At 47.5% G+C, this 16,242-nt stretch overlaps 1 protein-coding gene across 2 annotated transcripts in view; it reads right to left on the bottom strand.

Moving 5' to 3' along the window:
- The window catches only part of itgb7 (integrin, beta 7), a 29,652-nt gene extending 16,089 nt beyond the window's left edge, over positions 1–13,563 (bottom strand). The window contains exons 1-4 of one of the 2 annotated variants that reach the window (XM_088913038.1): positions 13,479–13,563; positions 2,620–2,698; positions 2,134–2,213; positions 539–740 (exon numbers count right to left, since the gene is read on the bottom strand). In XM_088913038.1, coding sequence (XP_088769164.1) covers positions 539–740; positions 2,134–2,213; positions 2,620–2,695 — 358 coding nt within the window. In that variant the 5' untranslated portion in view covers positions 2,696–2,698; positions 13,479–13,563. The remainder of the gene's footprint in view (positions 1–538; positions 741–2,133; positions 2,214–2,619; positions 2,699–13,478) is intronic. The other variant, XM_088913047.1, reaches the window with a different exon arrangement.
- Positions 13,564–16,242: the final 2,679 nt, after the last annotated feature.

The raw sequence follows: 16,242 nt of genomic DNA, 5'->3' as shown, positions 1-16,242 counted from the left end.
AAGCCCATTCGTCCAGGTGAAACCTGTCAAATTCAACCCCCAGCAGCTACTTTCAGCTCAATGAACAGGGGTTAGAACAACCTTAGAGAGTCTTGAACACAGCCACAGCCACATAGTCCCCAATGGACGTGAGCGATGAGTTCCCAGGTCTTGCACACGAGAAGACTCAGTCGCCCAGTGTGCAGAGGAACCGAACCTCTTGTAGTCTTCTACAGAAAAACAATCAAGTAGGAAACTGGATACAAGTGTACAAAGTCTTAAATGATTCAACAGTTTCCTTCAAGTAAAGCTTGTCCAAAATCCTTCTGGAATTGATAAGCTGCTAAGCAACCACCTGAGCAGGATGAGCTGAACGGAATTCCTCCTGCAGGTGAATCCCTGTTGCTCAGCAATCGTCACGTTCAAGAGGGCTCTAGAGACTCCAGACGTTCTAGGTTTATGGTGATAAACCCGGACCTTTGGCGTGTTTTATAGGAGTGGGTGGTCAATCTGCCGTGGCAGGGCTGCATGCTGGGAGCAGGGGCCCCCCGGTGCTCACCTAGGCGCAGTTTGAGGTGCAGGCTCTGGGGGCGCAGCTGCACCACGGACTGCCCCCCACTCCCGCTGTGGAGCTCCTTGTCCTTGAACTTCTCCTGGCTGCTCCTGGGGTCGATGAGGTGGTCGGCGTCGCAGCCCCTCTGTGCCAGCACAGCTCTCGTGTCACAGCGGTGCAGGTTCGACTCGCCCCACTTCAGGAAGTCCTGAGGGGGGGAGGCAGAGGGTGGAGGGAGGTTAAGGTGTGGGGGATGGAGAGATCGAGAGAGGAAGGCTGGAGAAAGAAAGTGAGGGAGATTGAGAGAGGAGGTGACTTGTGAACAATAGCAGAAACAGGAGACAGACTGTGTGAGGGTGCAGTGTGGCCACAGCCTACACTGGTCCAAAAAGTCCTCACAACGTTCTCGAGATGACACAGACTTGCTTGATGATGCACTCGATCCAAACCACATAGTGATGGCACATCCAAGCCCACTAATAGGGGAAAGTAGTGGCACAGCTATAGATATTGCAATCATACACGGGCCCTGCATCTCAGTACAGTATGGGCCCACTTCCATGACACCACACATACTGGATCAAACATTGCATGTGTTAGAAAGATGGAGTAATAATGGTGTTGTGCTGATTGTGAGTCACTCATTTTTACAACACTAATATTGAAAGTCTGTGTCACTCCTTGGAGTTTCTAAATTTCTTGTCATTTGCTCGACGATTACATTTTTTGTGAAACAGAAACTGGTGAGCGCCTGGGAGAGATCTCATGGGGCTGTGTGTATGGATCTAAAATTAAATGTTTTCTAGCCTAGTTCATCGACGAGATTTACAGGAGCCAATCTGCAAAGGCCTTTGGGAAATGTGTTGATTGAGGCGTTTAAATAGGAAAAAATCAGGTTTACGGGGAAAAACACGGGAAGAACAAGAACGACGGAAAGTGTAAGCCGCGGTTCCTCGGCACAATACGTCAAGTCAAACTGTGTGACCTAACTAACCCGCAGCAGCAGAAGAACTACGCTCTCCAAACAACAAACCCAAAGACAGCAGTTTGAGGGGGGACCCAAACGGACTAAAACAGACACATTGTTCCAGGTCACAACAGACAAAGAGCTTGAGCATGAAGTCCCAGTTAAATCAGGCTCACTGCTTGCTAGTGACACACAGGAGCCGCGTTACTGCGAACACTGGCGAGGAACCATAATGTGGAGTGATGAGGTGGAGGAGTTCACCACACCAGCGATCTCCAGACGCTCCATGAGCAGTGACCTGGAGCTGTGTATGTGACCAACAGAAGACATATGACTGACAATACAACAGATGGACAAGACACGTAGTATACTATAGCTTATCATATGAGTGAATCGCCAGCTATTCTATGAGGATTCCACAGGTGTAGAATGAGTAACGTCAGAGGAAGGGAGGGAGCAAATCCAGATACATTTGCACCAAGAGTCGCAACAGTCCAGTTCTGCCACTGGTAGAAACTGACTGACACCAGACCTTTTCAGCTGCTGCACTTGAGATTCTTAGAGATCACTAGGAGCCAATTAACATGCACGAAATGCACGGTGAGGGCCGACACCACAGTAGTTCTTCACTCACCAGCTGCTTGCACCACGCACATCCCGGGCTCCTGATGCAATCATTACAGGAGGGCTGGGGCCGACACGCTTCTGGCTTGCCTGCGACAACAGAAAGGCAGCAAGGGCTCAGTGCTCACAGACACACGGCAAGCTTTCACTCCCTCCCTTCAGTTTATAGTAAGAGCCCTTGCATCCAACAGACACTCACAAAATACTCTCTGGCAAAAGTATGTATGTTAGAAAACACCAAGCACAAAATAGAGCAGGCACAAACACACAAGACAGCCTGGCATCATTATTCAGATGCTCAGGCAGGAGGCAGATGCGTTAATATATTATTAACACGTATTAACATTTTGTATGAGCATTTTAAATATACAATGTGTTTCCATTACTGAAGACAATTATCATTAATTAACTGAGGAACGACTGGAGCTTTTCACCATGTGTAGGGGGAGTGGTGCAATTCACAGCAAAATGCAAGAGACATCCATGCACAACCTACCCAGGGCTGCACTTCGCTTGAGCCCAGCGCTGTGCAGCAGACCCACCAGCGCCACAGTCAGCCAGCCTCCTCTCATGGCCTGCAGAGAGAGGACGCACACTGTGAGGACAGCGAGCAGCGACGCATGCGGTCCTACAGCCGCAGCACCAGCATAAGAAAGACCCCGGCCGCAGAACAAGCTACATGCTACAGCCCCCTTCCAAAAATAGAAACCTGAACTTGGCCCTTTCTACTCCGCTAGCTTCTAGGCTGAATGAGTCCATGAGGAGGAAGGGGGAGCTCGGGTTTTATTAAAAGGCTGGAGGGGGGGAGATGGTTTGGGGGCAGAGCTCGTGGTACGTGCAAGAAAGCCTGCAGGTCTTTATGAGCTGGTGCTTTCCTGCACTCTCCACTGTCTGCTTCTGTTCCCACGGTCTGCAGAATCATTCTTACTCAACAGCAATAGAGCTAGTCGATCAGCTTCTGCCTTCCCCTCTCCTGAATGCCCACGCAGAACAGATGCACAGCTTGGTGCACGCACACACACTCTCGCGCGCGCATGGACAGATTTTTAATCTCAGCTGCAGTTCTGCTGTGATTTCAAATTCCAAGCTGCCCTCAAACAAAAGTCTGTAAGGGGCAAGAACTGACCCCAATACAAACGTTTTGCAACTTTTAGATTTGTAGGAAGGCAACACTTATATAATATAGAACTATAAATAAACCTATAAAAAAGGAGTTGCCATTGTGGATATGTCAGTGTCAGTTTGTCAGGAGAAACTATTTGTGGGGGCATCCTCAGTTGATGGAGATGTTTGCCACCCCCTTGCCCAACACACACACACACAATTCCAGCTAGAGTCTCTCACTCTCACTCTCCACACGCACAGAGTCACAGAGAGATGCAATGCAGTCAGATTCACGTGGAGGTAAACACTCGCTCACAGACTGACAGAGTCTGGATAGGAAGTTGCCATCTCATCGTGTGGCATCCCCTGTAGACATCGAAAAAAAGGTGCCAAACCGCAGATGGGTAGATAGGGAGCACTAATTTAATAATACAAGTTTCCCCCGTGCAGACATACGAGACTGTGGCCAGGCGCACTTGCAACCTAGCTGCCAAGCTCATTGTGAAACAGGATGTGTCACAGGAGGCCGTCTGGGCACTGTGAGACTAGAGCACACCACGCCAGTCTCAGTCTCTCTAGAGCTAGAGTGCAGGCGTGACTGGGGCATCACAAGCTACCGACTCATTAATGAATGGCAAAGATTTACTGAACCATGTTAAGGAGTTGGAGATGTGATCTTTCAAAACGCTATGGCCTCTGAACGCTATGACAGATAACCACGCTGCATAGAGGTGAGAGGGGAGCTCTGATTGGCTTGCGGACTTCGTAAACGTTTTCTTACCGTCTATAAGATTCTTTATCTGCACCAGCTCTTTCACAATCAAGTTCTTTAGTGTTGTCAATAATGCATTAATTGCTCTAAAAAAATTAAAAGGGATCAAGTCAGTGAAGTTTTTAAAAATATTTTTTTTGGTAACATTTTATTTGAATGCTGCTGAATAAAGCCTTCATAATGCCTTGAACCACGGCACAAGACCTTATTATCATGAGCATAATGCTTTACAGGGACAAGGGCAAATGACATAACTTGTGCATAAGAGGTCATGATAATTGTCTTTGCATCATTTACTGTGCTTCTTACAAAGCCATGTGAAAACAACATCACGACTTCTCAATCACATATAATGTGTTTTTCCTGTCCGTGCAGGACAGGGTACATCCTGGGTGGGACGCCAGAGATATAGGGATACACACTCACACCAGGGCCATGTCATTGGACACACAAACTCCACACAGACAACACCCCAGGCCCGGAATTGAACCCAGGGCCCCTTCACTGTGACGCAGCAGTGCTAACCACTGCCCCCCCGCGCCGCCGACCAAACACACCCTTCACATGAGAAACCGGTGACAGGTGGGGGAAAGCGTTCGAGTCGGACAGGTCAGGAGTACCCTGCCTGGGCACAGTGCAAACCCAGCTGGATCGTGGGAACACCAGTGGTAATCTTCTTTAGAAAGCATTTAAGAAGACGCGTCTAGCAGTCACAAATTCAGAAAAGGAAAATCTGTCCTACATACGGCAATGTCACAACTACCCAATGAAGAGCATAATCTAGCAACGAGAAGGGGCTCAGACTGAAATGTCCCAAGAAGTACAAATCACTTCCAGTGTCACAGGGGCCCCACTACAGCATCTCAGCCAATCTGCAATACGCAGCAAGGTCGAGATGCCCAGCCTCAGGTGATGATAACATTGTCTGCATTTTTCACCCAAAGCACTTTCCACAGCTATAGGAAGGAGGGGACCCACTTCATCCTCCACTGAAGTGCAGCTGCACCTGGGCGACACACGACACCCGCTGTGCACTGGGGCTGCTATCACATCACGCAGCCACAACTCCTCAGAGAGCAGAGGCCCTGCAGCCCACAAGACCAGCAGAACAAGAGCCTGACCTGCACTTACACCTCCGAGACGCACGAAGACTTGTATGACTGCACTGGAATGACTCACCCGAGCACAATTTAGTTGTTTTGTTCCTGGTACAGATTAACCATCTTGTAACTCCAAAATAGCAATTTCTTTGCCAAAGACAGTGTGAGCTCTGGGTTAGTATAGGCTTGTTTTTGCACACATACACACTCCTGTCTTTGCAGGGACTTCCCCACTGACTCATGCTCTGTTTTGATTTGATGCTCTGCTCCACCGAAACATATATGCACAAGGTAAAAACAAAACCTAAAAAGTGTTGGACTCTTTTATGTTTTAAAAGAAGTTGCCATTTACCTGTCTGTAATAGTCTGTGTAGGGAAATTAGGTATTGACAGTAATACTACATCAAGCATATATATATAGTTGTCCCTTTACATACCGCTCTTGTAAAAAGCTACATAAACTTAGAATTTCAACACCTGTACAATACATTGTGCTAAATACAATCCATCCATCTTTATCCAAAGGATGTGCTGGAACCTATCCCAGCAAGCAACAGGCACAAGGCAGGGTACACCCTGGACAGGATGCCTGTCCGTCACAGGGCCGACAGACACACAAGGTGGCAGTTAACCTACTAGCGTGTCTTCGGATTGTGGAAGAAAACAGGAGCACCCGGAGGAAATCCACGCAAACAGAGGGAGGACATACGAACCCCACGCAGACTTTACCTCAGAAATGGAATGCAAACCCCCCAGCGCTGCGAGGCAGCAATGCCAACCACTGCACCACCCTCTACATATAGTACGTTCGTTACATTATCTTAGCATTTTCAGGGAATATTCTCACTGGGTGCTTAAAGAGAAAGAGTCTGCCTGCGTGCAGCAGGACACAGTGGAGTGGAGGTGGAGCCTGCCAGACCTCCAGCTGATGTGGGCAGCTGGGTTTGAGGAAGTGGTATTGCGGTGGGAGCGTCTCCCCCTGAGAGCTCACACTGGGAGAAGTGAGGCTCGTGCTTCTCCCAGGCCGTTCAGCATGCTGTGAGCCAGCACTGTCTCCTCTGGCGCCTCCTAATTTCATGACATGTTATAAAGAAAACATTATCAGTAATGGACATATCTCAATCAATATATTAGTCGTGATAAAAAATGTGGCGGGTTGGTATGGCTGCCTCACAGTGCTGGGGCTCTGGGTTCAATTCCAAACTTGGAGTACTGTCTGTGTGGAGTTTGCATGTTCTCCCCGTGTTCATGTGGGTTTCCTCTGGGTGCTCCAGTTTCCTCCCAGAGACATACTGGTAAGTTAACTGGCTGCCGGGATCATTGGCCCTGATGTGAGTGTCTGCGTGTGTCTGCGTGTGTCTGCATGTGTCTGCATGTGTCCCGTGACGGACAGGCGTCCTGTCCAGAGTGTACCCTGCCTTGAGCCCGTTGCTTCCTGGGATAGGCTCCAGCTCCCCCGCCACACTGAATTGGAAGAAGTGGTTAGAAAAACGATGGTTGTCTCATTAAAAAAAGGTGACCATCTCAAAACAGAACAGACACAGTTAGGCTACAGTTCAGGAGAAGATATATTGCCAAGCTGTACCTAAATTTCAACACCACAGAACACAAGCAAGTGTACATAAAACAGCAGTAAACCACAGCTGTCATTAATCTCCAGTTGAAATGTAGTGTCTCTCTGAGCTTGCTGGCACTAGAGCGAGGGGTGTGGAGGGAGCTGACGCCTGCACATGGGACTCCTTTCCACATCAACAGCAAGTACCTCTCTGGCCAGCTCCTCAAGTCAGCTGACATTGCTAACAGCTCCTCTGACAGAGTCCTCACTCATCTCTCATCTTTAGAGCATAAAACGATTTTGGGAGAACGGGTGATCAAAAAACGACAGAGATGCAGATGCATAGATTGCTAGGACATCTTTTATCTTAATTACCCAACTGATTGCCAGTGGATTGAAGCCTTAATTAATGGCTAGCTGAACAGGTTCTGTGAAAGCTGTGGGATTGTGGGATAGCTCATGGTCCACAGGGGGGGGGGAAGCGATACCGTCCCTCTCGATCTCGGTTCGCGTTTCCAGAGGGCCCGAGAGGAAGAGGGAAGGGATGTGAGATGGACAGTCCTGGACGCGGTTTCCACTTCCACAATTCCGGACGCGGACAACAGCCACCCAGCCTGGAGAACACCCCAGGACCGACCTGCGAGTCCGAGTTAAATCCAGAGGGCGCCAAGAAGAACTCCACTACTACTCAATACCTCGCCTTGCAGTTTATGCCATTGCACAACAGATGGATAACTGCAACAAAAGTTGCACTGTGAAACATAAATTGGGACAAACTGCAACCAACTGCAGGATGAGACTCACAGAGGAGGTATGTGCCTGTATAAACTGGGCTACTTTCAGCTTGTCCGGAGACGGGGCTAGACCTAGCGAGGGAGCGCTCTCATTCCCGAGCTCCCGCTGGATCGTGTCGGATGCAGTTACAGTACGGCACGAGGGAGCGCTCTCATTCCCGAGCTCCCGCTGGATCGTGTCGGATGCAGTTACAGTACGGCACGAGGGAGCGCTCTCATTCCCGAGCTCCCGCTGGATCGTGCCGGATGCAGTTACAGTACGGCACGAGGGAGCGCTCTCATTCCCGAGTTCCCGCTGGATCGTGCCGGATGCAGTTACAGTACGGCACGAGGGAGCGCTCTCATTCCCGAGCTCCCGCTGGATCGTGCCGGATGCAGTTACAGTACAGCACGAGGGAGCGCTCTCATTCCCGAGTTCCCGCTGGATCGTGCCGGATGCAGTTACAATACGGCACGAGGGAGTGCTCTCATTCCCGAGCTCCTGCTGGATCGTGCCAGATGCAGTTACAGTACGGCACGAGGGAGCGCTCAGACCTGCACCTCTTTCACAGGCTCACTCCCAAAGGCCGACCCAGGTGCTCTGCTCTGCAGGGCTCTTTGTGGGGTGTAGCTTCCTGTCAGTTGCCCTAGATTCCCCTGGAGATACAGAGATGAGAGTTTATCTCAATCTCAGACACACAAAAAAAAATGATATAGAAACTGCACCCCAAGTTTCTGCAGCGGCAACAGTTCATCTCCTCTACACCGATTCATGCCAGAAAATAACGTGAGAGGTGCAGATACATACTGTACTGTATATGGAGACGTACACAAGCCTCTATTTCTATTGCAGTTAGCGGTGCTCTATATTCTCTCTAGTTTTCATTTAAAGGAGAATTACCACACATCCTGCTTATGGTCTCCACATCACGCCAGCGGAAGCCGTTGCCGTAACGACTGGGAGCTCTCACACGCATGCTCTCAAGATCAGGTAACCCCCCCAGGCAGCAATACTGCAATAGCCTGGAAGCACTTTACATTCACTAAGGCAATCGCTGTTTTAACGAGACCTATATAGAGTTATTTTCCAGTGGCTCCATTCAGGTCCATAACACAGGCCTGGATTTTTGAACTCCAGAGATTCTCCAGAATTCTAGGGAAACCATGGTCCCTAAAAAATTTAAGTAGCTCATTGTCTTCTTAGTGTCTAACCTTTTTTTTTTTACTTTCGGGAGCAGGACACTTTTCTAAAGTAAAACGTGCAGCTGTTCTTTAGGAGCTGTTATTTTTAAACTTGAAAAACTGTCAGCCTGGCACTTGATTCCAATCACTAGTCTTCAGGACAAATAAAGTTCCCCTTCTTGGTCAAAAACAAGCAGCTGCTTGTCTTAATCAGAAGCAGGCTCCTTTATAGTCTAGTGCTGGTGTACCAAGAAGCCAATTAGCTTACCAGCATGTCTTTGGACCGTGGAAGGAAACTGGAGCACCTTGAGGAACTCCACACAAACACCTGCATGACATACAAACTCCACACAGACAGCACCCCAGGTCCAAAACTGAACCCAGGGCCCCACTGCTTTGAGGCAGCAACACTGTCAACTGCGCCACCCTGCTGTTCCACCGCCCTACCCCCAGGCTTAAATAAAATTGCTTGCAGCCAATGTGAAGCACACTAATGAGACAAGCAACTGATCATGCTTTCTGACCAGAGAAACCTGAGAGCTTCACTGCCTGTGCTCTGTACTTAGACCTGTGCTGCAAGACCCAGCACTGGCACAGCCGAGAACTGCCGTCCTGCACCAGCAAGGTCAGGCCAAGCACAGAAAGAACATCCGCAGGCGACATTCAAGAAAGAGAACAATACCGACAGCTGTAGCACGCAGCCTGGTTTGAGGAACATCAGGCACACACTGCTTCAGCAGACCACACTGCTTCAGAGCTGTTTCTGCTTTTCAGACCTGACCTACACGGCTCTGAGGTTAAGATGACAGCAATGCGTCGGAGTTGGAATCTATTTGTGCGCTTCTTCCTTTGCATTCTCCTTAAGGGGGAGTGATTAATCAAGGTTTCACTTTGAAAACATGACCGTAGGAAAGCCTTTTGGGTCAAAATGTCCTCCTCTTCCACTCATAATAGTAGGGAAGCTTATTAGCACCACGGAGGACAGAAAACTTAACGCGTTCATGTTATTGTTGGTTGCTTTTTACGTCTTTAAGCACAAAAAGCTCAAAAGCTTTTAGACTACAGTATGCTTACATCAAATACATTTAAATTTGTAATCACACAGCAAAATGCAGGAAACGTGTCATTTAAAGGGAGAAAAAAAACGTATTTCTGTGTCCATTTGCAGAGACGTGAATGTAAAGAGATAGGATAATGCCAAACAGAAAGAAAAATAATTCTAGGAAGGCACACCACCCGTTTGTTGTGTTGTTGTTGATTGTTGGTTTGCTGTTTACTGTGACCAACAAGAGCAGTAACAGTAAGACAACAGTAGCTATAAGTCTTACTGTTAAATCTTAGTAAATGTATATTTTTCAATGTAGGCAAAAGCCTATGAACTGTACATGTTTCTCCAGGTTCACATCAAGAAAATCAGGTTTGGAAAGCCATTTCACAGAAACGGTGAAAATGACATGCATTTGACCCAGGAGTGCTCACTGACAGGGTGTTGTACGTCATGTATACAAAAGACAGTATATGTGATCTTTTAGATTAATTTTTTGCAAAAGGAGGATCATGGCGATATTCTTCTGTTGTTAAAGTCAATGCTACTTTGCATGGAACAATATATATATATAATGCAAGATATTAATATTGTAGGCAACACTGTTGTATACACTATCTTGTATAATGCAATTTTTTTTTCTCCGTAGCACTAATAAGCTTCCGTATAATGGATTTATTGTGGACTAAATTTAATTTTCACTATAGTATAGCATTAGAAACCGATTCCAATGTTACTATACTGTCCTGTATTGCAATGCATTGTACTTTTTCCATCGAGCCACCCTGAACAAATGACTCACTTAAGCAAAATGAAGCACATTTTTCCTGCAACATAATGGGTGCCTGATTGCATCCAGTAGGTCTTATAGATCTGCTCATACCTCCAACATCTAAAGGACTGGGACAGATGATAAAACTGGACTTCTTTAGTCTCGAACAAGCCTCCCAGCCATGGTGTCAAAGCCAGGACCCTGGAATCTCTCAAGACAGGTCTCAATTAACCACCAAGTGGCCTCAGATTCATAAACTTTGTAACAGCATGAAATGTTTAAAAGTTTTTAAAGTGGATTTCAATGCCAGTTACACGATCAAGGTATACAACGACATTCTTCATTGCTTGTAATGACCACACAGTTCAATTCAAATCAATTTATTTTTAGATAGCGCCTTTCGCAACAAGGTTGCCCCAAGGCCCTTAACAAAGCAAGTGACCATACATGTTGTGAATACGGAACAGAAAAGACCAGAAGACAACGGAGGAGAGGAGCCAAAAACTCCTCAGTAAGGAGAAGAAAAACCTCTAGGGGTCCAAGGTCAGCTGGCTGCCCAACCCCTTTGGGCATGCTAACATTATACAATTAAAAAATGGAATAAAGTTCATAGTTCATTCCCTGAGCTCATCAGGGGAAAGAAGGGCACAGTCTTAGACTGGCCAAGTCAAGCTCCTGCTTTCAATCCAGTCAAGAATACATTTCACCTGCTGAAGAGATGAGTGAGGTCAGATACCCCCCAAACCAAACAGCTTCTGAAAATGGCTCCAGCAAAGGCTTGGCAAAGCATCTCAACAGAACAACCCAAGAACCTGGCGATGTCGCCTGGGTCACACGCTTGATGCAGTTAGTGTCCAAAAGATCAGCAACCAAACAATCACGTTTTATACTACTTTACGTTAATTTCTCCCCATACCTATGTTCACTTAAAATGGGGGGATAGAACACAAAAAGTGGTGTTCTTCTGAACCTGCACGCCATATAAGCACAGAAATATCCAGAAATGAAAGGCGACATTCTGTACTTTTGCATCACATTCATCTTTTCATCTCAAATTAAAGTTTCTTGAATATATAGCAAAAATAGAAATGCTTAGGTCATCCATCCATTTTCCAACTGAATCTAATTCAGGGTCACAGGGGAGCCAGAATCTATCCCAGCAAGCAATGGGCACAAGGCAGGGTGCCCCCTGGATGGGACACCAGTCCATCACAGCATAGACACAGACACACACACACTCACACCAGGGCCAGTTTTCCCAGAAGCCAATTAAGCTGCCTGCATGTCTTTGGACTGTGGGAGGAAACTGGAGCACCTGGAGGAAACCCATATAAACCCAGGGAGAACATGCGAACTCCACCCAGACAGCACCCCAGGACTGGAATTGTAACCCAGGGCCCCAGCGCTGTGAGGCAGCAATGCTGACCCCTGTGCCACCCTGCAGCGGTGCGAAAGAAGCTGAAAACATCTGCTGAAGGATGAGGCTGGAAGCAAGAGAAGAGCCTCCTTCACCTGGTACATTGGCGCCTCAGAAACGTCAGCGAAGCTGCGGCACAAACCGACAGCATCCATCGAAACCCAGAAAGAACACGCACTGCACCGAACACGTCCGCAGCCGCCCCATTGCAACTCCAGAGAGCACGCAGCGAGATTCATGATCAGAACCTCAACGCAGTGTGGTAAAAATACAAAGTCTGCCGTATCTGGGTTGATACGCCCCTCGGATCCACAGCGCGACCCAGCTCCGCTTTGAATTAGCACCTCGCATCTCACGTTTGGAGCATCTGTTAAGCTACGGTTTTTCGCAACCGTTGTTTTTTCATTATTATTATTTATATCCTGTCCCTCTCGCCTTTGAAGTCCACACCCTTGCAGGGCTAGACCCCCGCTTCTCCTGTCTGTCGAACCGCAGAGGCGCGTCTGAATGCTCGGCGAGAACCAGCGGCCACCCACCTCCAGCTCCGCCATCAAAACACGAACAACAACACGTGTAAACCGCAACACCTGAAGCCTCCACACACCTCCCTTCCTTTCCCACTTTCCTGCAGCCCGTGTCACTACCTGCGCAGCAACACGGTGCTTCGCGGGCGCCATTTACAGCTCTTAACACAGAAATCACGACAGATCTTGGCGGGCATTCAGTTAATTCCGTTGAACTGAGATGCCAGATTTGCGCTCAGCCCCTTGTGGCCCTTTCAACCGGAGCCGTGCAGAACAGACTGCCGACGCAAAGAGAATTTCACAGGACGAAACGTTTAAAATCACACCAATTAAAAACGGAGATTTTTTTTTTTTACCAGGCCACAACAGTTGTGTTCCAACAGTTCGTCCTAGTTTTGCATTTCTGTGGTACTTACAGCGCGGGACTGAGACATTATTCACGGTTCCAGACCTCTCGGCGTCACCCACAGTACAGCCTGACCCGCACCGGGCTGGCGAGCTGTCGGGCTCAGCAGGGAGCTCCAGTATATTCTGAAACAGCTTTCTGTCCTGTCGGGCGAATCGCGGTTACGTTTCGTGGAGCAAAAATAGACGTATAGATGTTCGAATCAGGTCTTCGAACAGCCCCGCGAAAGTGTGGTCCTGGAAATCTGGATCTTCGGGGCCGGGGGTGGTTCGTGATAAGAACTGCGTAAGGATACAACATAATGAACCTTTACATTCTGAAAACTGAACCGATACCGAGGGGTGATGTAGCACCAGGGAACACATGGGGATAAAAACCCGGAGCAGAAAGTTTCCGTCTTGTGTGTCGCATGGAGCTACAGAAAGAAATGGATTTTGTTTTTTGTGTGTGTATCGGAAAATACGTGAATCAAACAAAACCAATCATCGTCACACCATCACATCTAAGACACAGAAATGCTCCAACTGCCTCGGCTCCCTCAGGCTTTTCCAATAGAAAACTCAGAAACTTCTCAACTGGGCAGGAGCTGTAACAGATAAGCACCACACCGTAAATCCTGACGAATACCTGCTCTGAACACCCGGCTACGACACCAACGCGATGCGAAAGCAAGTTTCGTAGATGTTTTTCGTCATCTTTACTCACGATAACCGTCGTGTTTTGCCCGTCACCCTCCGTCCGCCGGTCCGCCCCAGTCCGCGCGAGGCGAGATCTGCAGGTCTGTCGCGGGCTGGGCAGGCGCAGCTTCACGCGCCTGCAGAAGACGCTCGAGCGGTTTCTGACACGTGTCCCAACAGACAGGCGCTCGAGCTCACTGCTCTGGTTAGGGGCTGCCGCTGAAGTAAGCTTTTCAGTTATGAAACATGAATATATTTCTATTATCCTGAAAAATCTGGAGCTTAAAACCTAGACCTGTGGGGCTAATAACGGTAATATAGAATATAACCCAATACACTGTACTGTATATTTGAAATGAAATAGAGATTTTACCACAAAAACCTTTCGGTTCTCGTATTCTAAAACGTCACAAAAATTCTCATTCTGTACCACAATTGCTACACTTTGCTTAGATGCACCTGGTAGTGCCGTTTCGGTGATATTCAAGTTCATTTTTGTCCTCGTTCGGCCATGACTCGATGAAGGAAGTTATTCTTGAGAGTTGAGGATCTGAGGGGAAGCCTCTGAGGAGGGTTAATCTCGTGAAACAGACACCCGGTTATAAATATTAGTTATATATGTATAAGATAAGATTTAATTGTCCCCTGAGGGAATTTTTTTATGGACACACAGCACTCCTGTACATGTAAATAGAATGCAAACAAAAAAAAGAAGAAAGGAAAAACATTGCACATTATTCTATTACAAAAAAATAAGCAAAACATTGCACATCACTCTATTGCACACGTCTAACACGTAACACCATGTAACATTTATAACACATCACAAAACATATTGCGCTCACGTGGGTTGTAAGAGTCAAAATTGTGTTTATCCTTGACATTAGCGTTGACAGCTTTAACGGAGAGTGGAACAAAGGAATGTTTGTATCTGTTTGACTTACATTTGGGAACCCTAAAACGTTTGCCAGCAGGAAGAAGTTGATATTCAGAGTTGAGGATCTGGGAAGGATCTGATATAATTTTTCCTGCCTGTTTGATTATGGATCTTTCAACGATTGTCTACAGGGAGGGGTGCTGTTTCACCCCCAAGACCTTCAAAGCCGTGTGGATGAGGCGGGTAATTTGCGACGTTTAAATGAACTGATAGATTACCAAACCACACTGTAATACCATATCTGATACAGCATGGTAAAAGAGTAGCATTACTTCCTGTCAAACCCCAAACGCTCTCCGGAAATTTAAGCGCTGCTGAATTGATGAGCAAACACTCTCAACATGAGTAGTCCAGCACAGGTTACGGTCTATGTGTACACCTAAGTACTTACATGAATCAACCTGAGTGATAAATTCGTTGTGGATTACTACATGGGAGTGGTCATCGACTGCTCTGGGATCGAAAACAGTTTACAGTCGCAGTCCACTGCCCAGTTCCTCCAGGAGTGTGACTTGACCGTGACGCTGAGCTCCGAGGTGCCGGGAGTCGAGCTGGATTGTTATTTCTTTAGCAGGCGCCTCTATTCCTCTGCATTACACTTAAACATCCACAGTACGTGAGGACAGGGTTGAACTCAGCCGTACGCCTACGGTAAGACTAGAGTGAATAAAGACGATCAATTTCGATCGGCAGAATGAAGTGTGTTGTGGAATGATTCGGAGTCATCACTGTTAAAAACAGACTACAATCCAAATAAAGACTAATTCTTCCGCCATCAATTCAGATCTGATTACAGAGGGTGTACAAAGCTCTCATTTTCTAAATCGGTCCAGACGACCTCCCAGTCTGTCTCCGTCACCTGCGGACTCAAATCAAGGCGTTGCCTCCATCTAGCGACAGGACATTGTCACTGCACGACTTGCGGAACCGCCCCGGCTTCTCGTACCGGAGAACGGCCGCCTACGGAGAGAACCTCCAGCTCCGTTATTCCTGATTGAAGTTTCTTTTTTGGGGGCGAGTGCGTTGTTGTTTTAACTTGATTTCATTAGCGGCGTTTTACGGAGCGTTATACTTGGCAGTACCCGTGCACAGGCAATAGCTGTGTAGTTCAAACTCGAAGCAAGAAATGCTCAAAACAGGAACTCGTGCTCGTCAGCTGAGAAAGACGCGCGAGTTCCTGCTACGGGGAGCCTGGCGGAGGAGCGCGTGGCCACAGGCTGTCACGGGCTGAGGTCAGGCGGGGCGGAAGGACTGAGGCAATAATAAAAACAGATTAAAGACAATTCGTGACCTCAAGCCCCCGTTTTACAACACCCGATACTTCGCTGAAGTTGTGCAATTAACCGCAGACGCGCAAGAGCCTTTTTGAAATTCATTTAATTATTAAATAAATTATTAAAGTTAATTCAAAAGCACGGGTAAAGGCTTGGTCTGAGTCACATCGAATGCACCATTGTTGAAAGGTACTGACCGATACCTGGCTGATAGCTGGAATGGAAACAGAACAGTGGACAGGGCTCTTGAGTCGAGAATGGTTCCGTGTCCAGATCCCGGGAGGGCCCAGGAGCCAGTAAAATACCCAGCTGTAGAGACGGTTGTCCAGATCAGCACTGTACACGCAAGTCTGTTCTTGATCGACATATCGGCTTCAATAATGTAACAGATAAAAGAGACAAGTGAAATAGAATGAAAGAACCCCATCGATGTGATTCATAGGGCAATTCTAGAACTCTTTTAATTCTGGAGTTCGAACATTGGAACCACCCCAACAACACCTTCTCGACGGCACTCTCAATTAGTTATATATGACTACACCCATCCTAATGAGACCAATACAGACAGTATTGACAGACTA

The sequence above is a fragment of the Atractosteus spatula genome, chromosome 1 (assembly GCF_055471065.1).
Source record: "Atractosteus spatula isolate fAtrSpa1 chromosome 1, fAtrSpa1.hap1, whole genome shotgun sequence".
Lineage (NCBI taxonomy): Eukaryota > Metazoa > Chordata > Actinopteri > Semionotiformes > Lepisosteidae > Atractosteus > Atractosteus spatula.
Note: the sequence above shows the minus strand (reverse complement) of the source record. Positions and strands in the feature narration are given on the sequence as shown.